The sequence below is a fragment of the Typopeltis vanoorti genome, chromosome 24, assembly GCF_054136105.1.
Source record: "Typopeltis vanoorti isolate ZY-2024b chromosome 24, IOZ_Tvanoo_1.0, whole genome shotgun sequence".
NCBI lineage: Eukaryota > Metazoa > Arthropoda > Arachnida > Uropygi > Thelyphonidae > Typopeltis > Typopeltis vanoorti.
In genome coordinates, this window is record NC_143572.1 from 18981137 (window position 1) to 19000219 (window position 19083).

At 35.9% G+C, this 19083-nt stretch overlaps 1 protein-coding gene across 1 annotated transcript in view; it reads left to right on the forward strand.

Moving 5' to 3' along the window:
- The window catches only part of Dsor1 (mitogen-activated protein kinase kinase 1), a 155113-nt gene that overhangs the window by 41259 nt on the left and 94771 nt on the right, over window positions 1–19083 (forward strand). The window contains exon 3 of the mRNA XM_090413991.1: window positions 805–951. Coding sequence (XP_090270117.1) covers window positions 805–951 — 147 coding nt within the window. The remainder of the gene's footprint in view (window positions 1–804; window positions 952–19083) is intronic.

The following is a 19083-nucleotide window of genomic DNA, read 5'->3' on the forward strand; positions in this document are numbered from 1 at the left end:
ACTTCAAATAAAATTCTACTGAAAGAATTGCAACTAACATACCATAACTTTGTGTCAGTGAGCCCACCCACCTGATGTGGAAGCATGACAAATGGTAATGAGAAGTCTCGTGGGTACAATAAATGTGCAAAACAGTTCCTGACACGAATGTGTTAATGGATGATTCAAGTACCTTACAGTACCTAGTCCTTAGACTAGTCATAGTATTAATACTGATGTAATATAGCATTTTGTGAGCGAGATTTACTTAAAAAAATAAATAAAACAAGCAACTTAAGAAACATCACATAAGAAACAGCACTAAATTGGAAAACACGTCACTAAAGTTTCTTAAACTAATAAACTATAACATGATATAGCAAAACTGGATCATTTCATTCCATAGATCTATGCTAACGCACTTTTAAGTGTGTCCTTTTAAGTATATAGAAAATGATACCAAATTACAATAAAAAGCATACTTCAATTTCAGAATAATCATAATTGGTTAAATTTTCAAGATACTGGCATTCTCAAAAGATATCCATATGCCCTTTTTCTCACCCTTCCCTTTCTTAGTTTGGCATCTTGTTTCATGTGGCAAATTTGTTAATAATTATATAACCACAAACATATTCATTTGCAAATTAGTGTGAATCTTAGAACAATAGTCTTTTGTTAAAATACACTTAATTTTTATTAATGGTTTATATTTGTGTTGTATAAAATTATTTTATATAACAGAAATTCTTTATTTTCATTTTGACATGTGTATTTGAAATTCATGTTGTATTTTTATATTTATTTTCTTATTTTATTTTTTAGTTGATTCACTTGGAAGTAAAGCCAGCCATTCGAAATCAGATTATTCGTGAATTAAAAGTTCTCCACGAATGCAATTCCCCACACATAGTGGGATTTTATGGAGCATTTTACAGTGATGGTGAAATCAATATATGCATGGAATATATGGTAAATGCATATTCTTTGGTTTACTTATTATATTTTAGCAAAATGGAATAAACATTTATTGCATTCAGAAATTTTACTCAACTACGATTTAGTTGAATTTATTTAGCACTTTTTTTTTAACCTAAACTGTATGAAAAGCTCAGTTTGAAAACAAATTTACAAAAGATTTGAGCAATGTCCTTTAATACTATATTTATCAAAAATATTCCAAAGATTGAATAACAGTATATGGGATTTTTGCTGGGTCAGAAGTCCTCCATCTGTTTACAGTTATGTATGGTAGAGGAGTTATGATTCTGAAAATGGAGAGAATAAAAAGGATAACTGTATGCTTTTTTTGTACTATTCATAACCTTTTCACATAATTGATTGATATTAAGGGATATTATAGTGTGAATTCTTGACTGTAACAATTTGTAGTCGGGAAAATGAAAAGGAATCATCAAGAGCAGATTTTTTCCTCTCTCTCTAAATATATATATATATATATATATATATATGAATAATACATACTTGGACATCTCGTGTTGGATCAGTTGTAAAATACCTTCATTCTCCATAAAATGCATATAAATTTTTCTGAACAAATTATGAATAGTGGTAAGTATCATTGAGAAATAAAGAAATACAAAAATATGAGGTGTGGCTATTAAATAACGAGACTGGTTGCAAAAATGTGTTTATTATTACAATTGTACAACTTAATTGTTATCCCCTTCAACATACTCCCCTCCTCCTCTATCTATACACCATTGCATATGAATTTTCCATTGTTGGAAGCAGTGCTGCAAGTCATCAGGTGTTATATGCTTCAGTAGCACTGCCGTTTTCTCCTTTACCTCGTCCACTGACTGAAAATGGGTGCCCTTCAATGCGGATTTCAACTTTAGAAAAAGGTAAAAGTCAGATGGAGCTAAGTCCGGCGAGTAAGGTGGGTGGTCTTCTTATCAGCCAGATACTGCTTTACAGTGCATTGTGGGCTGGAGCGTTGTCTGATGGAGAATCCAAGCGTTATTATTCCACAGATCAGGTCTCTTCTTCCTCACTCATTCTCTCAGCTTGGCCCAGAACCTCAAGGTAATAATGTTGGTTAACTGTCTGCCCCTCTGGTACTCATTCAACCATTACCATGCCATTGATATTAAAAAAAAAAAAAAAAAAGATCAGCATTGCCTTCAGTTTTGACTTGCTCATTCTTGCTTTTTTCATTCTCGGTGACGTGGGAGTTTTCCAGTGCATCGATTGTCTCTGTTTCTGGATCGTACTGGAAAATCCACGTCTCATCACATGTGATGATCTTCTCCTGCAAGTCTGGCTCCACTGTCAGCTGTTCCATGATGTCAGTGCAAATTTGTTTCCGGGCATCTTTCTGCTCCTGACACAAGTTTTTGGGAACCATTTTGGCACAGGCTTTGTTCATGCAAAATTTTGTCATATAGAGTCCTCATCAATGTGCACCATGTCTGCTATCATCCGAATGCTTAATCGGCAATCGTTGCGGATAATTTCATTAATATTTGCAATGTTTTGTTCTGTTGCTGCTGTGACAGGGCAGCAACAGAACAAACAGCAGATGACGAACAACAGGGCAGCCCAGTCGTTCATCATCTTCAACATTTTCTTAACCTTCAGCAAACTGTTTGTGCCATTCCAACATTCGTGCACGTGACATTACAGTATCACCGCACACACCTGCAACAGTTTCAGACACTCGGTAGACGATTTCTTCAATTTCACAAGGAATTTGAGATTAATGCACTGCTCAAGTTTAACGTTAGACATTATTCCAGCAAAGCGACCTCACACGTGTTTCTTTTATAACTGCCTACAGACTAACTATGAGCAACAGCGAACATTGCTTATCTCAACTGCTTCTAGAACCTTCGAGGTCATTCACGACGCAAGCGCATCCCACTGCTATGAGTACATGATTCACAGCTGCACCTTGTCTCGTTATTTAATAGCCACACCTCGTAAAAGCAAGACATAGCCCAAATTCAGATTCTGAGTGTGTTAACATGCTTTAAAGATCTTTTCCTTCAGGTTACATTGTGGTTCATTATGGCAAAAGTATGGAGAGACATTACTCTATCGTGTTCAAGTAATAATGTGAATATAACATAAAAATAAACTTATTGTTCAATGGTTTAAACTTTATATTGAGGTCAAATGCCTTGGAAATATCACACAGACAAAGGGATATGCTACTAATTCATGCCAGTATACTAAAGCATTAATAATTTGATCAAATGGTGACCCTATTAGCCTGATCTCTTGCAGGGAAGAAGAAAAAAAAAAAAAAAAAAAAATATATATATATATATATATAAAACTGCATCAATAGCTAGTGTCCTATTTGTTTTAGGTGACTGGAGAGGTTCTGGTTTGAAGGACATTGGTTAAATGCCAGCAGCATTGTCTGTAAAGTGGCAGCTTAAAAGCTAAATTGTTGTGTATTTGTATCCAAAATATTGGTTGAATTTATTCCATTTATTCTGGACACTTAAGTCATCATTCATTTTATTTTGTTTGTGACCCACTTAACCTAGTCCTGTTAAATTACAGAAATATCATTAGCTTATTGGAATAGACGTTATGTAGGTTGAATGTGGACAGTCTATATTCCATCATTACTGTTGAGATTAAAGTTGAGTAGAATCTCATATGCTTTTTGAAATTTGAGTTTGTACCAAGTTTTCTTGGTACAAACTCAAATTATAAGGATCAGTTGCCTTTCCAATGAATTCTGTAGGTGGTATCCATGACACGATCAGTAATACCCTGTGAAATTATCAAATTCATTTAGATATGCAGCGCATGCTAATTTTGTTCTGCAAAAAAAAAAAAAAAAAACATGGATTTTTTGAAAGTTTATTTTTCACTTGGTTAGACTATAATAAATTTATTTATAATATATATAATATAATATAATAAATATAATAACTTCTCTCAACAGACGAGTTGAGAGTTCATCCACCTTTGCTGTGAGTTGCCTGGCGCTATACTGTATGGTTAGTGGCCCTTCCCTTTGTTAGATCTGAAACGGGCTACCTCACACTAAATGAGGTTACCCTTCTAACAGAGTCTAACAGTAAACATAAATTAAATAAGCATACTTATCATTTAGCACAGTGTGACTATGCTTTATAGGAAATAACATCTTATAAATTAAATTTTGAACTGTTTGAATTGAAGTAAATGTATCAGTATATCAAATGCAACTGTAAGTCAACAAAAAGGGGCAATTGTAAGAGAAATTATTAGTGATATTCTACACGTAAAAGAATGTAAATTATTTGGCAAGATGGGGCAAAGGTCGCCCTAATGCTATAAGAGGAGTGTAAGCGCCTGCAGGTGTTACAACTGAGAAAATATCATGATGCATGTATTCCTGGAATTAGAAAGCCCCGTATGAGGATCGGTGAGGTCACCCAGTCGGGGACCAATCAGCAGGAAAATAGGAGAAATCAAACTCGGAAAGGTGGCGCTCTCGGGGAGCGTATAAAACCCGCAACACGGAGACCCCCCCCGTTTTGTTTGTTCCTGTATTTTCACCATGTGCTACAAGTGTTCATCGTGGTTCAGTTCTTAATACTAAGAGCTGACCTTCGAGAAGTTCCAGCAGCATGGCACCGCCACAGAGCATGGCAAGATCGAACGTAGGCCGTCAATGAGAAGAAGCGTTGATGTAAATCCATAGCAAAGAAACAGCGCCGATTCAGGAAGAGCACGTGAATCCCACGTGGCGGTAGAATCAAGATAGCCAGAATCTTCACAAAGAAGGAAGGACGGAGAGAAACCGAAACAGTGTAGATAAGTACTTTCATATGTTCTAGCCCCTTTTAGAGACATTGACTAACAGCATGGAAAAGAGTGTATTTCAAATATGTGATGAAAGGAAGTATGAAGAATTGAAATTTATGTGAATAACTCTATACCTTTGGACTGAATTTTAAAAACTATTAGTTTATTAGATATTTTGTCGTGATCCACTCGAGGAAAAATGTTAATGTGCTAAGTGCCTAGCTGGCCTAATGAGTTGTAAACTAAAATGTCAAATAAGATGAAAAAATTGAATTTGTAAAGATTTAAAAATCAATGTTTATTTTAAGAACGAGAAAGTGAGAGGAAAATAAGAGTTTAACTTAGTATTAATAATTGTTTTGTTCCTGTATTATATTAAATAACGAATTCATTAAAATTGTTTGATACCTTTCATGCCTGTATTTCTGACCATGCTGATTGACCCTGACCATTCATAAAATTTCGAACCTGTGATCATATATGTGTGTGGGGATATCCCAAATAAGAGAGAAAAGGGGCACGACTGCAAATAAACTAGAAAACCTAACGCTTCTGAATTATAGTAAATGATATTAGTAGCACCTGATACCCTATAACTATCCTTAGGCTGAGTAAATAAATTTGCCTGAGTGAATAAGGATAGCTTATGGTGATCAGGGAACAGGTATTTCTGGGGGGGGGGGGCCCAAAATTGAGAAATTTGCTAGATAAGCGATAAGATCACATATCCAAGTAAAGTAAGATAGACGACTTAGGGATACATGAAGTTAAAGATAGCAGATAGAAGCTAAAGTATATATAAGAAAGTAAATCACGCAAAAAATAATAAAAAGGGATAAAGATAAAAGATATAACAATGGCGCAGACCCAATGACACACAAGATATAACACCTTAATGCATAGCAGTATACATGTCTGCAAGGAGATGTGCTGTGCATTATGGGAGATACTGAGACAAGGAGTTGAGAGCTTCATCCATCTTTGCTGTGAGTTACCTGGTGATGTACTACCACCTCAGTCCTGAAAATATTTTCAGGCACAAACTGTGTTTTCTCACACTTGGATAAAGGATTAAACTAAATTTATTATAAAACATTCATTGTGGTGCACTTGCATATTAATGACCTATGCAGTTGAATATTAAGAGAATTTTTTAAATTTTACTATATTAATATGTCCTCTTTTTTTTCATTTGTAGTGTAAAGCTTTCAAATGAAGTATTAGGAGATAAAAATATCACTAATATATATCCTCTGTCCAAAAAGAAACTGAACTTTTCGAAAATAGAAGAAACTAGTGGTGCCACCTGTTGTATCTTTTTGTTGTCGAAAGCGACAACCTTCATTAGTGTTGTGTCAACTGTTTATGACATTTGTTTCATTAGAAGCTGAGTTATAGTGCCAAGAGGGACAGTGTGTTTTGACGAACAGTCGGTTGTCACGATATTCATGCTGTACGTGATGAATTCTCGCTATCAATCGCTTCAAAACTTCAAGATAAAACTCGCCATTGACCATTGGCTAGGTGGAACGAATTCTTTTTGGATAATGCCCTTGGAATCGTAGAAACATATTAGCATTGTCTTTACTTTTGACTTCTCCAAGCTACTTTTTTTTTTTTTCAGATGCCCCTCTTCTGGTGGTCTCTACTCAGCACTATGGCACTTTGTTTTGGGCTCATACTCAAAACACCATGTTTCGTCACCAGTAACAATCGTTTCAAGGAAGTTTGATTCCTTACGAGTGGTTTTAATGAGGTCCTTGCAGTGTTCAATTCGATAAATTTTTTTGGTCGTCGATCAACTTGTGGGGAAGAAATCGTGAATTCAATTTATGAAGGCCCAAACTCCCCAATTCATCTTCAATCAATACGGACGATTTCGGATTTCTTTGATGAAATGACACACTTTTTGGATGTAACTTCGCTCAGTCCAGTTTTTGGACAGCCCGGCTTTTTGTTGTCCTCAAGCGTCTCACGACCACTTTGAAATCGCTTAAACCACTCGTAAACTTGAGTACAGGATAAGCATTCATCACCGTATGCTTTTTGAAGCATTTGATGCATTTCGGTAAAACCTTTACCAAGTTTAACACAAAAGTCAATCGCAGCTCTCTGTTTGAAACTCATTTTCCGATTGTTCCTCAAAACACACTGTTACTCTTGGCACTATAACTCGGCTTCTAATGAAACAAATGTCATAAACAGTTGACACAACACTAATGAAGGTTGCCTCTTTTGATAACAAAAAGATACAACAGGTGGCACCTCTAGTTTCTTTTATTTTCGGAAAGTTTGGTTTCTTTTTGGACAGAGGGTGTGTGTGTGTGTGTGTGTGTGTGTGTGTGTGTGTGTGTGTGTGTGTGTGTGTGTGTGTGTGTGTAAATTACTTGGTAACCCTAATATACATTACCCAAGGTAAAAAAACTTATTTACATCTATATCTCCTCCAGAGATTCTTATTCAAAATAAAAACACCTTGTAGCAACTTGTATGGGTAAAGTTGATAAGGCTTTGTATTACTAAAACCTTGGTATTTAGGGTCTAGTCACTCACTGAGGAGACCTCCAAAAGGTTGAAACCAGTCTGGGTAGTGACTCCACCCATAAATGTATTGCAGTATACATCTCTTAGTGAAATGTGCTTTACTTAATGGAAAATACTAAGAATAGTGATCAGAGCTTAACCCACCTTTACAATGAGTTGCCCTGGTGTTGCACCACCTTTAGACTTGAACTTAACTGTTTGCTTACTTGGGATTAGGAGTAAAATAACCAAGTTTATAAAATTACTTGGTAACCCTAATATATATATATATATATATATATATATATATATATATATATATATATTAGGATAACCAAGCAATTTTATATGCTTGGTTATTTTAGCTCCTAATCCCAAGTATGCAAACAATTAAGTTTGCGCCTGAAACAAAGTTCAAGTCTAAAGATGGTACAACACCAGGCAACTCATTGTAAAGGTGGTTAAAGCTTTGATCACTATTCTTAGTATTTTCCCATAATGTAAAGCACATCTCACTAGAAGATGTATACTGCAATGCATTATGGGTGGGGTCACTACCCAGACCGGTTTCGACCTTTTTTGAGGTCTCCTCAGTGAGTAGCTAGACCCTAAATACCAAGGTTTTAGTAATACAAAGCCTTATCAACTTTACCTATATAAGTTGCAACAAGGTGTATTAAGTTTTAATAAAAATCTCTGGAGGAGATATTGATGGGAATAAATTTTTAACTTGGGTATATTGTATATTAGGATAACCAAGCAATTTTATATGCTTGGTTATTTTAGCTCCTAATCCCAAGTATGCAAACAATTAAGTTTGCGCCTGAAACAAAGTTCAAGTCTAAAGATGGTACAACACCAGGCAACTCATTGTAAAGGTGGTTAAAGCTTTGATCACTATTCTTAGTATTTTCCCATAATGTAAAGCACATCTCACTAGAAGATGTATACTGCAATGCATTATGGGTGGGGTCACTACCCAGACCGGTTTCCCAATATACCCAAGTTAAAAATTTATTCCCATCAATATCTCCTCCAGAGATTTTTATTAAAACTTAATACACCTTGTTGCAACTTATATAGGTAAAGTTGATAAGGCTTTGTATTACTAAAACCTTGGTATTTAGGGTCTAGCTACTCACTGAGGAGACCTCAAAAAAGGTCGAAACCGGTCTGGGTAGTGACCCCACCCATAATGCATTGCAGTATACATCTTCTAGTGAGATGTGCTTTACATTATGGGAAAATACTAAGAATAGTGATCAAAGCTTTAACCACCTTTACAATGAGTTGCCTGGTGTTGTACCATCTTTAGACTTGAACTTTGTTTCAGGCGCAAACTTAATTGTTTGCATACTTGGGATTAGGAGCTAAAATAACCAAGCATATAAAATTGCTTGGTTATCCTAATATACAATATACCCAAGTTAAAAATTTATTCCCATATATATATATATATATATATATATATATATATATATATATATTGATATGTGGCTCTCTATATAAACATATACATTATGTGATAACTGTGATTGCCTTTTGTGTTGTCAGCCCTACACATACAAGAGGTTCCAAGACTTCTGGCATGAGAGTGCTGTGTGTGGGCAAGTCATTGCAAGGAGGAAAGGAGATTATCATTTTTTTGAAGACTTGAAGGTCATAATCACTGGGAAAAACAGTATGGGTAAGACTGTTCCAAAGGCCAGAGTGTAGGAAATGAAGGCAGGCAAAGGATGAGAAGTTGGTTTGATGAATTTGGAGTTGAACTGTATATGGAAGTTGACTGCAGCAGCTTGGTAAAGAAAAGTGGAGGGATGATAGTGGACAGTTAAGTGGAACCACACCCACGGAAATACCTGAAAAAGAGGCATATTACAGCAACAGAGCATCTGTGAGAAAGTGACTGGAGGGAGACAGGGAGGGAGAGTATCAGTTAAGTAAATTGCTTATTTCTGTATTAATCAAGCATTCTGGGAAAGTTCTTAGTTGCACCACTCCAAATGTGGGAACAGTATTCTAAGTTTGGGTGGATTTGAGTTTTATAAAGTGTCAGAAGTTGAGCATAAGAAAATTACTGTTTACAACGAAAAAGAATACCAAGATTTTTGGAGACTGAAGAGGCTGTGGATCTGATGTGCCTCTTCCAAAAGTTAGACATGAGAGTTGCTAACCCAAGAGAAAACTGATCCTGGTTGGTGAGAGGAATATTTGCAAATGTGAGGGAGAGAGAGATATTTTCTTTCTTTCTGGAAGTGAAATTCAGCAGATTGTCGTCCTTCTTGAGAATGGGTTAGGAAATTAGTGTTTAAAGCATTGGTTAAAGAAAGCACTACAAGGTTTTAAAAATGAAAAAGTGCAGTAGAGTAGTGTTATCAGCAAGGCTATGAATAGGATTGGTGTCAGAAAGAGAAGATTATTGATGTGTTGATGGAGGAAGCACTTATTAGCTCAGTAAGAAGGCTGTGATGCCAGACTTAATCATATGCCCTGGATGTATCAAGCACAGCTACTTAAGTGTTTCTGAACTTTTCCATGACCTGTGTCCAAAAGTGGGTGAGGTTGGCTAGGAGATCTGTGGAACAAAAATGACAGAATTCATATTAATGATCACTGAGTAATTGGTGAGTCTCTTAAGTATTTGAAATGGTTGGCTGTTAACCTTTTCCATTATTTTTGAAAACATGGAGATCAGAGCAATAAGGTGTTAGTTTGATGGTTGACTTTTATCTCCTTTTTGAGAACAGGCTGGATAAAAGCTTGCTTCTAAGCAGTTGAGTGGATGCCAGATGAGCAAGACAGCCTGAAGAGGTAATACAAGATAGGTGTGAGTTCTACAAGCTTTTAGTACAACTGTGGAACCATCTGGGTCAGGAGACTTATTGGCATTAAGGCTACTGAGCATTTTTTTGATGTCCTTCTGGCAAAATTCTCCTCCATGTGGAGTACCTGTTCATGGTGTAGGGGTCTCCCAGTGGGGGTACTGGCCCTTTTCATTCTTTCTCTACTTTTCTTCCCATATTCTTGGCTCTGCTTCTCCCAAGTCTTTTTTACTAACCCTTCCAGATCACCATCTCTGGAATCCATTGCCCTGCCACCATGTTTGTTGTGTGGTGTGATCTATGGACATCTGAAAATGGAGATATAGTCTTGCATTACAGCCAGTCCTGGATGGCCTGGCCAAGATAAATTGGCTTGGGGATTTGAATATAAGAGTCATTGGTGTTGCAGTAAGTCTCATACCACATGGTCCAGGGCCCAAGGTTTGCTTTGGTTTTGCTGGTATAGCATTCAAGATAACCCTGATATTCTACCTTAATTGCACATTAATTGCTTGCCAGATAGCAGCATCCATATGTGGCTCTGTGGTAAGCAAGAAACTCAGGCACCAAACAAAAGATCCCTTGTGCATGAATCCTTCATCCTCACTTTTTATGGCATTCTTCCAGGGGCCCAACCAAGTACAAGTACTGTAGATATATCATTTGACAACAGAAATAAGAAACAAAAGGTATCTGACACACACACATATAAATGTGTTAGTGTTTCTCATTCATGGAATAGGCTGCTCAAAACACGTAGATTAAATACAAGTAGAAAAAAGTATTAGTAGAGCAATTTCTAAATTAATGACTGTTAACATTTGACAAACATAAACCAGATGTTGAATATAGTATCAAGATGTCAGATGTTGCCATGTGCTGTGTAACTTCTCTTATAACCTAATTCATTAATATGTAGAGCTTTGATGTATGTTGACCAAAGCTAGCTTAAGATGAGACCTTGTTACATTGGATTGTATATTGTATCATTTCACACGCCTCTAATATGTTCATGGAGAGAGAAAAAATTTCACTGCAACATGATCTTCTAGTAGAGAGAGAGAGAGAAAATGTCTTGCACCACCACAATTTCCTCTGTCCTGTCCTGTTTGTTTCAGGATACATAGAATACATTAATTAAGGACTGCTATATTTGGTTTCAGGATACATTAATTAAGGACTGCTATATTTGGTTAATATATTTGAATTACTAAAAGGTGTAAATATGTGACACAACATTAATGATTTATGTGAGAATGGCAAATATGAGGGTAAATGAGAACAGGTGTGAATTGAAAACTATCAGTACTGACAAATGAAGTATTAATAATTTACATTTGTGATAGTGTGTGTCCTATAAGTTGCTAGGATGGAGCAAATAACATGGAATCCTGTGAACTCTAGAGACATGCATGTTTGCATTTATGATGGGCATAAATGCAAACATGAAATTCAAATGAAACAATTCAAAAAAAAATAACAATAACTAACCAATAATAAATAGTGGCTGTATACATTGGTAGCTCAGTTAAATAACTGTAAGGAGGGGATTATCCAATAAATAAATCTATATTAATTTATCATCATCATCAAATTCCTGCCATCCCTCAAGGGGTGTACAGGATATGATAGTACTACATGAAAAATTTACATCATTACTAACTTCCTATGTACAATTTTCCTCCAAATCAATCGGTTACTTGTCAAGACTCCAACATTATCAGATCTTATATTTCTATTGTCTAAGGCACTTTTTATCAATCCACCTATATCTTGGTCTTCCTCCGGGTCGTTTTCCTGCCAACCTAGCAGAGAACACTTGTTTTGCTAATCTTTCCTTGCCCATTCTATTTAAGTGACCATACCACCTGAGACTAGCTCTGCTAATGCATTCCTGGATGCTGACAATGTTAAGTTCTTTCCTAATATCCTCGTTTTTAATATGATATTGCCATTGATGCCATCTGTTCACGCCTCTAATCTTTCTCAGGACTCTCGTATCTGCGGTCACTAGTCTTTGGTCAAGTGTTTTACTTCTGACCCAGCTCTCAGATCCATAAGTTAAAACTGGTTTGAACACTGTCTTGTATACAGCTAATTTAGTGTTCTGACTAATTTCTCTCTTATTCCATATGAATTTATTCAATTGACTTCCTACCATACTAGCTTTGTTGATTCTGTTGTCTATTTCCATATTTAATTTACCATCTTCACTAAAAATCATGCCTAAGTAGCTGAAATGTTTTACTTGTTCCACAGGTTCTCCATTCACAACACAGTTGACATTTTCAATGATTCTACCTATTTTCATTGTCTTTGTCTTTTTATTGCTGACCTTCATACCATATCTATTACAACAGTTATTCAATTTAGTCAGGGAATCTTGCAGACTTGTAGCGGATTTATTTAGAAATATAATGTCTTCTGCATAAAGCAAAGAGCGGACATTAACATCTCCAATTTTGATATCATGTTTAATACCACTTTCTTTCATAATGTGATCCATATAGATAATGAATAACAGAGCGGGTAATGTACATCCTTGTCTCACACCAGATTTAACATTAAACCATCTTCCTGTACTTCCTTCACTTCTAACTGCCGACTTACAACTGAAATAAAGACTAAGTATTACTTGATATAATGCCCCATTGACACCATATAACTGTAATGTATTGAATAGCTTCTCTCTTGGCACCTTGTCATATGCCTTTTCCAGATCGACAAAACTTAAATATAGATCTTTGTTATATTCCCATGCTTTCTCCACTATTTGTCGTAAAGTGAAGATCTGATCCTGAACAGCCTCAATTTGGCCTGAATCCAGCTTGTTCTTCACCTAACTTTTCTTCCACAATTCTTCTCAACCGTTTCTTAAGTATACTTGAATAAATCTTGCCAGATACACTCAGTAGGGAAATACCTCCGTAATTCTCACATTCAGTTTTATTTCCCATTTTTTATGTGGGTACTATGAGAGCTCTACTCCAATCATCAGGAATTTGTCCCTCTGTCCAGGCTTTCTGAACTATGCAGTGCAGCCACTGTAAGACTTTTATACCACCTTACTTCAGCATTTCTGGTCGGATATCATCTACTCCTGCTGCCTTTCCACATTTCATTAAATAATAAAATAATATTGATCAGGTGATTCATCTTGACATAGCAGGAATGTGTGTGGACTGATGAAGCTTTTTTAGATTTTATCTGTAACATTTTTAGAATCTTACAAGGAAGCAAAGTGTTTTGGCTGTACAAAAAATTATCTATATGTTTAAAAAGATATATGTTAATCTATATGTTAATGCAGAGTGCTTACAGAAAACTGTGTGGTGAGATATTTCAGTATGGAATATGTCCACCCTGACTATGATGCAGCCCTCACAACATCATAGCATGCTTTGTACCAAGTGATTCAGGAGTTCTTGAGGCAAACTTGCCTACTACTCCTTCAGAGCAAAGATAAGGCCTTGTTTATTTTATGGAGGGGAAATTTTGATTAGCAATGCATCTCCCTATTGCATCCCAAATATGTTCTGTCAGGTTGAGATCTGGGGAGCATGCTTGGCACTCGATTCGATTAATATTCTTGGTCTTCAGAAGTATCTCCACTGCTTATATAAGATGTGGTGTAGCGTTGTCATCTATAAAAATGAATTCTTCACCTACTGCACCACAAAACAGTCGGACATGATTCAATAACTTAATTGCAATATCATTCACCAGTCACATTCCCTTTTTCCAGCACTTGTAGCTCTGTGCACCCATTAAGTCTAATGCCTCTCCACATCATGACCCCAGCACTGCAGTGTCTATCCCTTTCAAGAACATTCTTGCGATGGTAAACAGTACTTTCATACCAGATCAAGCATTGTCTAGAATCAGAGAAAAGACTAAAATGACTCTTATTTGTGAAGAGTATATTAGCCCATTGGTGTCTTGTCCAATTTTTATGGATATAACACCACTGAAAACATGCTCTATGATGAATTGTAGATAAAGGAACTCAGATACAGGCCTTCAGTCATATAGGCCTACTTGTCACAAATGTCTTGCCACAGTTTGTTGAGATATCCAAGTACCTGTCCTTGAATGGAACCGACTTGCAAGCTGACCTGCCGTAGTGCGTCGATTATGTTTTGCTGTTATAACCAAAAATCTGTCTTCATATTCTGTGGTAGAGTGAGGGAACACATTCCATTGGTTTGAAACACTGCCCAGAGCCTGGGTACAACACTATGTGAGATTCCAAACTCTTTGGCAATATCAGTAATTCTGCAGCCTTCAAGTTTTCCAATAATTCTTCCCTGCATGAAATCATTTAGATGATCTTTGAGACATTACAAGACATCCAAGTTTGCAGCTTTGTTCCTTCATGAAAAGAGCTTCCTTCAAACACAAATCGCTTAGCACAGCTTTTTGCCTTTTATCCTGTTGAGTGCTACCATGTGACTCCCCTTTGCATGCAATTCAAAAATTTGAATGTGTACCTGCTCTTTACTTGAAATCGTCAGTTATACAAATTGCAACAAGCTGATTCATATGAATTTGCAGTTGTAATCTGCAGAAATAGTGTTCTTCCTTAGGTTTTGGACTGTAATGTTTCTGTACTTAAAGATAAAGACAATATTTCTTTACTTCTTAAACAGTAGGAAAGTATGTCTGATTTTAGGGAGAACATATTCCTATTTTCATGTAGATAAATAAGAATAAAGATATTGTATTTGTATTAATGATTTTTTAGGATCTTATTATTATTATTATTACATGATACCTCCAGGGAGTCCAAAGACTCATTGAGGGAGGTCACCTACTTTACATCTCTCTGTCTCCACCACTCAATCCACCAACTATAACTAACTGCAACTACACCAATGCCATCTACCACTTGCCACCACCACTAGTATTTCCACATACAATCACAAACATTCATGCCCACGGCGAGAGCCTTGGCAGCAGAGCAGATATGCTAACCGCTCGGCCAACCAGGCCCGTGGTTAGGAAGTGCAACATGAGAGTTGTCCATATTATTAGTTTATTAACTTCTACACTGGCATTTTATAGCCAGATTTCTGTACATTTTTGGATATTCAATAAAATTCACATTTAGAATGAGAATGAACAAGTGAGAATTTTCAAAGAAAGTTTCATAATTTATACTTTGATTTATTTGTACATAAATAATTCATATGTTAGAATAGAATAGGATATACATAAATGGTACAATTAGACTGACAGTTCTTTATAAATGACACATCAGTAAGGACATGATATGACCACAAGCCAAAATGATCTTACAATCTAATTTGGATGGTCCAGTAGAGACCAGTTGATAGCTGCTTGAATAGCATGGAAAAAACGACGTTAATAATCATTGGTATGGCAGGTCAGGACTGGTAGACCATTCTCTATATTCTTCCATGCTGGATTAAATGTAAGAAGATAGCTGCGATGCACAGAAATTACTCATGCTAACTGAGCAGATGGTGATTACTGCTGATAAAGTAAATGAAACATTGTTGAATCGCAGCTATCTTCTTACATTAAGATGACAAAGATCTTAGTGTTAAGACATTATTTTTGGATGAATTTGTGATTTGTCAGGTCTTCAATGTGATCACATATTCAATTGCACTCTTCTGAGGCATTACTGACTATATCAGTCCACCAAGATCTTGGTCATCTTCTGAATCCTTATAATCCTTATCTCGCCATCAATGACCTGCTTTGCCAGTCTTTCCCCATCCATTTTTGTTTAAGTGATGATACCACCTTTGATTAGTTCTGCCCACATGTTCTTGAATGATAAGTGTCAAGTTTCTTTCTAATATATTAATGTTTAATGAAACTGACATTTGTCAGTTTTCTAATTTTTCTCAGCTTTCTCATATCTGTGGTAAAATTTCTTTGATTTACTGTTTTATTTCTAGCCCAGCTTTCGTATCCATAAGTCAGTTTGAACACAGTCTTGTATAGTTTAGTGTTGTGTAAAATTCTCTATTCATATAAATTTATTCATTTGGCTCACCATACCAACTTTGCTTATTCTGTTCTAAATTTAATTCCCATCTTTACTAAAATTTCTATCTAAATAATTGAAGTATTTTACATTTTCTGTAGATTCTCCATTGAGAATGCAGTTAATGCTTTCCAAGTTCCTGCTTATTTTCGGTTTTTTGAAACTTTTTATTGCAGAATTTCATACCAAATTTCTTACAGAAGTTATTCAGTTTAGTTAAAGAATCTCCAAGACTTGTAACAGATTTCTTTAGGAGTACAGGAAAACCTTGTTTAATGTGAATTCGATATTCATGATTAAGCGCGATTGAGTGAAATGATTAAGTGAATTTCCTGCTTTAAGCGAGTGATTAAAAGCGAGGGTTGGTGGACATTTATTGATACTCACTAAATGTTCACTGACCCTACATAATCTCTGAGAGTTGGAGGTTCCATAGCATAAAAATTAGGTCACTACTCCGACTAATAAGAGACAACACAAGTACACCAAAGACAGAAACACCAAACCGACATGACATAGCATCCACTTCCACCATGAGTTCCGAATACGACACCTGTTGAAACAGCTCACACCCCATAACTCCCACCCCTGACTTTTTCCCTTAAATTCCTCCTCTTTCCCAAAAGAATAATTTCTATCTTCAGATCCTTCTCTCACCCCCCCCCCAAACACTCTCTACCCACCCTTAATAATAATAATATTATACATATAAAAAACCCGGTCATGAACTAAATCTCTGTCGAGATACATTGAATCATTTTTCTCCAAATTTTAGTACAATATTTAAGCATGAATTATTTGGTACAATTCTCAATACAGTTAATTTTCTATTTTTCAATACAGCAAAATTTCTATTCAGACAAAAGAAATCTTACAATATTTTTCCTACATTATTTTGGTCTGAAACCCCTATGAAATAGAGTTCGATAAATTAATTATATTAATTTATCGCGAGAAATTTTACAATTATAACTGCCAAAGAATGGGTTGACCATGCTGCATTAGGATGCAACAACTTGTGGGGATTGTGAAGGTACACCTCTGCCATAATCCTGTGAGAATGCAGAAAGTGATGTCACAAGAGATGAATATTTCACAGAGAATGATGTCACGTGTACTAATTGATGACTTAGGGTGAGAGCCTAATTTGCTGTTGTTGTTCTACTGGACACTACCTAACATCACAATTTATGTGGTAGAGGATGATAAAATCAAAGGCACTTCTCTGGCAGTATGTGAACAGACATAGAGATATTCTCTTCACTGATGAGAAGATTTTCACCATTGAAAAGTCATTTAACTGCCAAAAAAATAAGGTATATGACCTGGATAGCCACACAAGCACATGCCATAGCACCCAGAATTCAGAGAAGTCATCACTCCCACATCAGTGATGGTTTGGTATGGGAGGTGGGGGGGTTGACATCAGGGTATCCAAGTTATATTTCTTCAAGAAAGGAGTCAAAACCTCTGCCAAAGTGAATCAAGACACCATTCTGGAACCCCTTTGGTACGGTCCCTGAACAACACCTTGTTTCATGTGGGCAGTGGACTTTCCAACAGGACTTTGCCCCTGCACACAAGGTGAGGACCACATTACAGTGGTTGGAGGTGAATGTGCCCGACTACATATCACTATCTGATTGGCCATCTCGAAGCCCCAATCTGAATCTGTCAGACTTCAAATTGTAGCTGGTGCTTGAGAGAGTAGCCTGCACTCCAGCATTGCCAGCCTGAAGTGGATTTGGAAGAAGCAATGGCAGTGTTTCTGTTGGTTGTTGTGAGTGCTGCCATCAATATGTGACCTCACAGACCTTGGACTGTGTGTGAAGTCAAAAGGGGAAAATTTTGAACATTGTGCTGCTGTATGCAGCACAATGTTTGAATATGTGGTTTGTATGTGCACCGTCGGAGCGAAAAGTTTTTGGGAGCGGCAAAATCGGCCTAAAGTGTACGAAAAATAAATCATAAAAAAAAGTCATTTATTCCTTCTCTGTTGAAACCAGACTTCGGGAAGTCGTTAGTTAAATTTTTATATAATAAAACTTCATTGTACTGCATATTTTTTTAAAAAAATCATAATCATTTAAAATAATGTAGTATTATGTTGCGTTTAATATTGCACTGTCGGTGTTAATATCAGACAACGTGACTATAGCAGAACACCTATTTTGCATTTATTTCCATTCCATTGTTGGCCAGGAGTTGACCTTGACTGAGGGTAAATCATTTAACCAATGAGACCAAACGATCATAATGAGATAATTGGTTAAGAGTAAACCAGTTTAAAGAAATAGAATCAAAACACATAAATACAGACTGTATTTATGTATTTCGATAATACAGTTGTGTTATTATCAAAATGTTATTACAGTTGTGCAGTGATTGTTAATAATACTTTTTGATACAGTTATTAGGATTTGGCTTTGAAAATAATTTTAACTTTCCAACATGTCTGATAAAATTCAGTATACATTTTTTTAATTCATACTGAAGAGATCCTTTGATTAAAAAAAAAAAAACAAAAAAAAAAACACTATCAGGCACAGAATATTGCAAATGAAAATCGGAAAAAGAAAGCGATATTCAGAAAAGAAACGGGAACTTTGCATAAATATCTAAAAACAAAACTGAAACAACCAATGTAGTACAAGAGAAAATAAGCGAAAGGATCGAAACCAAAAATTCTCAGCTCGTGGCAAGTACTTCTCATTGCGATCCCAGTAATGTTGATATTAGTAGCAATTGATTTAAATTATCCATGCAGATGCACATTTTCAGAACAAAATTCCACTGTTAAAGGGTTAATTATCTCTCTCTTTCTGTAAAGAATTATAGTTCATGATCATTTTACACTAACTTAAGAATTTTCATTATCTAATGTTACTATTTAGAATTTATGATCAGACATGTTGAAGCCTAGCTTAACATCGTGGTTTTTAAGACGCCATTAAAAGAGGGTTT